This window comes from Drosophila ficusphila, unplaced genomic scaffold (genome assembly GCF_018152265.1).
Source record: "Drosophila ficusphila isolate 14025-0441.05 unplaced genomic scaffold, ASM1815226v1 contig_412, whole genome shotgun sequence".
NCBI lineage: Eukaryota > Metazoa > Arthropoda > Insecta > Diptera > Drosophilidae > Drosophila > Drosophila ficusphila.
The window spans coordinates 6,657,969-6,665,584 of record NW_025064326.1 but is presented as its reverse complement, the minus strand read 5'-3'; the positions used below and the strand labels follow the sequence as shown (position 1 = coordinate 6,665,584).

General features: G+C 42.4%; 1 protein-coding gene across 1 annotated transcript; it reads right to left on the bottom strand.

The window, feature by feature from the left end:
- Positions 1–275: 275 nt before the first annotated feature.
- On the bottom strand, positions 276–1,103 carry LOC108098296 (trypsin). The gene has a single exon (XM_017201106.2). It carries the CDS (start codon positions 1,091–1,093, stop codon positions 317–319), a length of 777 nt encoding a protein of 258 aa, XP_017056595.1. The 5' UTR covers positions 1,094–1,103; the 3' UTR covers positions 276–316.
- Positions 1,104–7,616: the final 6,513 nt, after the last annotated feature.

Genomic DNA, 7,616 nt, shown 5'->3' with positions numbered 1-7,616 from the left:
CTTTTTGATGAATACCTTACCTAAGTTAGCTTATGATAATATAACATATGTTTGAGCTTTATATAAATAATAGAATGCTAATGAAACCCTACTCAACTAATATTTGTCAGAAAAATATATAAATGATCATTTCAATGTGTTTTGTTTGATTACCAATGAAGCAATGTTTAGGATATTAGAAAACTGTTAATTTATAGATGTTTAAATTCGGTTTGATTAATTTTTCACTCCAAATATTTAATCATTCCCAACACCATTTAATCACAATTTCTAAATTTTTTGAAAAAACTCTTGCCATAGCATTTATTCACTAAATTTACAGGGAAGCAGAGGTCTCGTCGATCCACTTCTTGAGGGAGGCGACATCGGCATAGACTCCCGGGTAGCCGGTCCAGGCGCATCCGTTGCCCCAGGAGACGACGCCCACCTGCTTGCCGTTGGCCACCAGCGGACCGCCGGAGTCGCCCTGGCAGGCGTCCTTCTTCTCGCCGGTGGCGCAGACCATGGTCTCCAGGATGGAGTCACTGCCATAGTTGTAGGTGTCCTGGGCGCAGTCCTTGTAGTGCAGCAGCTCCACTCCGACCTCCAGCAGGTTGTCGGGGGATGAGCAGAAGAGGAAGCAGGTGGTGCCCCATCCACTGACGACGGCATTGGTTCCCGAAACGGCTTCCGAATCGGCCAGCTCGATGGCGCGGATCTTGCTGGTCTGGCGGACGGGGGTGCTCAGCTTCATGATGGCCACATCGTTCACCATCAGCTTGCTGTTGTAGCCCTCGTGGTACTTGAAGGCCCGCACGGTGACCACTTCGCCACCGGAGCTCCTGGAGGTGGATCCCAGACGCACTTGCAACTCGCTGGCGGCATAGGATTGCATGCAATGAGCGGCGGTCAGAACGGTATCCGAACTGATCAGAGATCCTCCGCAGAAGTGGGAGCCCTTGGTCGTCTGGATGGACACCTGGTACGGGTGGCTCTCGATTTCGACGGCCTCGCCGTTCACGATCCTTCCGAAGGGGAAGTCGATGTCCGGATGTCCCTGGGCACAGGAGACCAAGGCGACCAGCGCCACCACGCTCAAAAGCAAACGATTCATTCTCACTGCGATCACTAAACTCAAGTTCATTGAGACCATGGCCTTTTATAGCGAAGTGGCTCTTCCAACCCTGAATCTTATCGAGAACCCATTCGAGCATTCCAAGTCGTAAATCAGAGTCTTACTTTATCAGGGTCTTAATTCCCTGACGGTATGCCGGTGTCTGTTGATTAGGAGTGGGCAATCCAATCCAAGGCATTATCTACAGATGGTAAATCTATCTGACAATCTATGCCACAAAACAAGTTCAGATGGGGAAATCTAAAATTTGAACCTTGATAATGATCTGTCTATTTTTGGATTCGAAAAATAAGCACTTCGTCATTATGGGTTAATGGGAATTTAAGAACTTTACAAAGAAGTTGAAACAAAATTAAAGCAACCGACGGATAATATAATTAACCATCACATATAACTTTTAGTTTCTTCCTTTCTTAAGTTCATAATCCAATTATGACAAATAAACCGATTCCCTTGGCCAGTAAGCCACAACCTAGAGCCATTCAGCTATCTTAGAATGATTCCAAAAACCCCAGAATGCATTCACATGCCGGAGACAGCTGCAATCTGCTCAACCGAAGACACAGCAGTCACAAAGAACCGCGAACAGAATAAAGCTTTATCTTATCATACGGTCTCCGAAAGCCAGTCCGTAACTAACTTACCAAGGATATAGATGAGGGAGGGGATAGAGCGGGGGTTAAGGGGGGTTAAGGGGGCAAAGGGGGTTGAAAGGAGAAGGAACAGGACCCTCGAGGCCACGAACAAGACAAACGATGGGGAACTGAGTTGACCAGCCACGAGCAAGTGCAGCAAGAAGTTAACATGACCATGAATTTGAGCTGCCAAAGTTCATTTTTAATTTACCACACACACACACGCATACACATACTCACACACACATACATATATGGATGCCACCATTTTTGGGGAGAAAGGAAACGCACTCGGAGGAGAACAATCTATTAAACCCGCACAGGAGAAGCCAGCAGGATTCGCAGGATTCGAAAGCGGTCTCATGTTCGTCCTGTTCCGAAAAGTTGTTGATATCTATTACCGAAGATTTGAAGCAGTTCGCCGGCATCTCAACTCAACTTAACTCCTGCAGGAGTCGAAATCGTTGGAGGAGAAGATTTCGAGGGGGGAAGCAAAGACAGTTGCCAGTTGAATGGAACCGACTGCCAGCTGGGCAACTGATTCCGTGGATACACAAGGACACAAGGAGGGAGGATTGGGGGATTGGAGGATAGGAGGTCCTGCTGGCACATCCACATGTCTGACATGACAGTTGGTTATGCCGGGGCCACAAGGCACGTAGCGCATTGCAGTTAAGATTCGGATTTGGATTTCCTTCGCCGGGCGTATCAAAGGAAACAACGGCAAAAAATCTAGAAAATACTACAAAACACTTATCTGGGTGACAAATAGAAAAAGAGCGGAATAAAAGGCTTTCATGGCCAAAGGAGGGGGGAGGGGTTCCTCCAACTTGGCAGCGGGGGCCAAACATTGAAAGAAAAATGTCTGTGAGTAGATTAAAAAAAATATGAGCAAGGGGATACAAACGAAGCGAAAAGCGACTGCAAAATGGAGCCGTACAAAGCGAGGAAATGGCTCACGTTGTCGTTATAATAAAGGCACGACAGGACGAAAACTCACAGTGGATAAGGATGGGGGATGAATCGATTGAGAGGATATTGGTGTGAAATTGTATGAGATTTAACTCACAGGTCATTAAAACTGTTTTCCTAGGATTTTTACCCTAGAAAAAAATTTTTTTTTTTTTTGTATGAGGTTTCCTACTGACAATTTTGCAAAAAAAAGTGAATAACAGCATTTCAAATTTGTACCAGTTTTTATTTTTAATTTTTGGTCAAGTTGTTGACTTTTTGAAGTTTTGTAAAATGTGAATTTTAAAAAGTTTTTTCTTTTCTTCAAGACAAAGTAATTAACTGTTCGATTAAAATTGCTTTGTTGAAGTATAAGTATATCGTAAAATGCATAAAATGTTTTATTTTTTTTAAAACCTTTTATTATTTATTCTATATCATAGTATTAAATATACATGTTTTTCCCTACCTATAACCACTGTGACCGCGACATGGCCGTGGTCATGGCTGCTCGTTCACACACATACACATATGTGGGTGTGTTAGTGTCGCCGTTGTCTTAGCCTCGACCGCCTAGACAACCTGCAGGCGCTTTCTCCTTTCTTTCTTCGGCGTTTTTGCGTTTGTCTGCTGTTGCCATTTTGTTCTCAGTATTTATTTTTTCTATCAACGTACGGACTCGCCATAGTTGTTCTTGTTGTTGTTGTTAATATTTGCAAGGCGACTTTATCTTAACAAGATCGAGCGAAGGACTTGTGGGTGGATGTGGATGTGAACGTGGATGTGTGTGTGAATGCGAATGTGTGTTTGCGTCTGCCATTCCCTGTGTCATTTAAAATCATTTTGCAAGTTTTGAGCTGACTTTGAGTTTGTCTTTCTGTTCCACTTACCCGGGAATTTCTCCATGGCTTCCAAGCGTCCATTCCTCGTGCATTCAGGACAGTTGTGCGTTCGGTTCATGTGCACGGATTTGTTTCGTTATCGTTTGCCAGAGTGTCAGCCAGGACAACTGCAGGACTAAATTGTGAGGAAAAAGACTGGTGAAGACCATGAAGGAATCGGGGGATGAGGGTTAAAGGGCAGTGCGTAGAAAGCCAGAAGCTGAGTTAGTGTTAAGTCCATCAAGTGAGCAGACAAATACCCACGTTTGATCCGATTCGATCCCAGTTAATTCGTTTATTGCTCCGGCCTACAGGATAATTTCACTTCAACAGTGGTGAGCCCTAAACAAAGCACATTACTCTACTTTTTATACTCTGGAAATTAACTTCGGGTTCTCCCACCCATTACTCACTTCATTTTATGTTTTGCCAAACTAATAGGGCATTTTTCATTTACCCAATTTCAGTTGTATTAACTTTTCCTCTCCCACTCCTTGGCCGAGCTGAAAAGTAATACTCTGACCCACTCATAAAGCACTTTTAACTTTCGGACAGACACGCTACTAAATCATAAAAGGAGATGAAAATATGATGTGTCCCGCCCGAGACCATAAACCATTTGAGGAGGCGAATCAACAACAAGAACAACAAAGAGCGAAACAAAGGACACATTTCCACACCGGTTCATTGGGGTCCATAAAACTCCTGGCGGTCGGTAGAACCATTTCTGGTTAAGGCCCGCACATATGGGCCATAAAAAGAGTAACAACAAATACTGAATTTGTTATTAAATAACAACATAACGATATCTAATTTCAGGGGAAGGAAAGAAGAAGGAATCAAGGGGGGTGGGCGTATAATATTTAATAAATTTCGTTAGATAGGTTAAAGCCGGGAATCGGGAGGTCATAACCATTGCGTATTTTTCCCGTGGGGTGCCCATTGTGCCCCATTGTGGCCCATTGTGTTGCCATGGCTGCCAGTTGGAGGCGCCTCCGCCAGTCGGCCTATTAACCACATTTTAAGCATAATTGAATTTCGTGCATAAATTTCGGTTTATGGGTCGTCGCAGGGAGACCACGACCCGGCCAGATTATTACATTATTTACTGGGTGTGTGTATCTGTGTGTGTGTGTGTATGTTTGTTGCCAGGCGTGTTGGAAAGAGATGGCAACATTGGGTGGGAGAGAGAGGGGCGAACAGGTGGCGCCACCAGACGACAGGGGCATCAATTTTATATGACGCTCCATTCGGTCCCAACTCTCCGTTGTTTCATGTTTCTTTCCGCTTTTCCGCTTTTCCTCTCTTTTTTTTTTGTTTTTGCTTTTTGAAATGGTTGACTGCCTGCCGCTGCTGCTGCCGCTGAAAGCCCCAAAAATATTTATTAAATTTGCTTTTTATGATATCAACACAAATACACAAGCAAATGCCGAAATAAACCAAGCAATTGCTTGCAGTCTCGCCTCTAATATGTTTTGGGCTATCGGCTGGCCAGGGACTTGGATCAGCGCTCCCAGATTAGGATATTAGAGCCAGGCCAGATTGACCAATTGGTCGAAGAAATAATGTAAGTTGCAAATAAAACACAAATGTATCAAACATTTTTGAGTAAATCAAGCAACTTATAAATTTATATTTTATTTGTTTTAGAATTAATTTTTTCTAATTGTATCAAAATTAATTTTGTGTAATTCGAGAGTTTTTTTCTTGTATACAAATTACAAAGCTCCTTGACAGCTTTCAGAGAATTTCCTTTAAATTGAATTAAATAGATAATTCCTAATCAAACCACTCAAAGCAAATTGCTCTATCTTATCAAAACAAAAAAATCTTAAATATTTCCAGGAAGTGACACAATTATCTCTTCAATGAAGCTCAGAAGTAGCATTGGTAAACTGCGCCGTTTTCATCAATTTTATAGTATTAATTCTTTGCTGCAATTACGAAGATTTCCCACCCATTTTCAATTGAGATCAACAAAGCCGAGCTGCCGGAAAACTTCTGCGGCGGAACAAACAAATCTTTGGTTCCCCGAGCTAGCAAAACCAAAGTTTGCAAACAAACAATTGCCGCTCCATTTAACCGACTTTCCCGCCGCACTCACACATATGCACCAGTCATATGTTAAGCCTCAAAGCATTGCAAAAAAAAAACCCAAAAAGTGGCAACAAAAAATTCACCGAACAGTGAAAGTTCATTGCCGCTTTTTAGGCGCCAACAGAAGCTTACTGGGTGCAAAAAAAACAAGAACAACAAGAACAAAAAAAGGCAAGCAGCCAAGAACAGAGGCAACACATCAACTTTTTATTAGCTGCAAAATAAACACTGGGCGAAAAAAAGGGGGCCGAGGTGGAGCTGTGAGCAAGACGCAAACAAGAAAACAAACAGCCGACAACACAAAACGCAAACTGTGGCAAGCGGCAAGCGGCAAGAGTTGAGTAACAAATATTTACAGCGCGGTACATTCTGGCCCAAATCCCACCCACCTCCCACCTCCCACTTTCCACCTCCCATTCAAGCCGGGCTATTTGCGTTGTTTTTTGTGTTGGTTAAGACACTGCCAAGGACCCAGTCAATGTCGAGGTCCTCGCCGCGGTCCTTCGCGACTTAATAAATCTTATTAAAGTGCGCACAGCCTCTAAAATATGCTACGTTTTTATTTTCTCTTTTTTTTTTTTGTTTTGTTCCCACCCACACTTTCCCTCCCATTTTGCCTCATTTTCCCGCCACCCGGCATTTAAAAGGCCTATTTGCCGCGATGCGGGGGTCTGTCTACCTTGTTTTTGCTTTACATAAATTTATTTCTTACTCCTCCGCCGCGGACTATTTGGCATCGAATCACGAGGGGTCGGCCCGGCTGTAATGTACATCAATTTGGGTTGATTGTTGGACTTATGGCGGCGGGTTTGGGCCGCAGAAGATTACAATTGAGTTTGGGAGGTGGTTGGAGGAGTTTAGCCAAAAATTGTATTACACATTATTGCTACCAGTTAGTTTGAAAGCCGGTTTTTTGAAACTCCTTGAGCACTACTCTTGTCTAATAAGTAAACCAAGTTAACTTAACAAACCTAAGAACTCATTGGGTTTATGTTTAAGCTAAAAAGTATTCCATAAAAGTTTTTCTTAAAACCTATAAAGCTTAAAAAAGAATATTTGGCTTATACAAATCCTAGAAGTTTTCAAAAATCAAACAACTTGCATAGGCTACTGCAGAATAAACTTTGCTTTCATTGCAGGTAAAGTTTTTAAAAGGATAGTTATTTAATTGTTTTTGAAACAAAATTTGAAGATGAGGTTTTAATTTCTGAGCTGCAATTTGCATTAAAGTTTTTGTATTTAACAAAACATTTAATGCTATCAAAATCCCCAAAAATATTCATGTGTTCCTAAGCAAAAGGACTTCTCTTTCCCCCAAAAACATCTGCAAATATCCCGCCATCAGGACATTATTCTTGTCAACATCGGGTTTCCTTCCGGCGGCACCTTGGGATAGGAATTGGGGATTGGGGATATTGCCAGCAGCCGGCACCCATAAATTCAGTTTAGTGGCCTGCCCTCGATTTTGTTTCGCTGTTTTTTTTCTTTGGTTAGGTTCTTTCACAGCTCCCTTAATCGCGCTAAATTAGATATAAGCCGATGGCCATGGCCAAAACGTTGATACAACTGCCAGGATTTTTTGCTCTTTCGTTTCGGCATCTAAAACAAATTATCGAATTAGGTTGTTTTTGTGTGTGTGGTCAATTTTTATTAGCTGTTTAGCGCTTTATTCGGTTAGGGAAATTAATTCTCTCTTTGTTTTTTCCGCAAGAGAACTGGCCAAAAACAAGATAATTGCCGAGTAGTAAATTAAGTTAGTCATAGTAGACAGCTGTAAGAGGTCTGCGTAATCATCTAAGCATTTCCCCCACTCAAAAACGGAATTCCCATGGCTCTCATTATCTAATCGCTGATATAATCGCTCAAGTGTTTTTTCGGTTGCCCAACTAGGAATTCCCCAGCGAACTGGTCATATTTTTAGAAGTGTCTACCTGATTA

What these genes read in the sequence shown, in the direction of transcription:
- LOC108098296 (XM_017201106.2), bottom strand. Translation starts at nt 1,093, where the DNA reads ATGAATCGTTTGCTTTTGAGCGTGGTGGCGCTGGTCGCCTTGGTCTCC.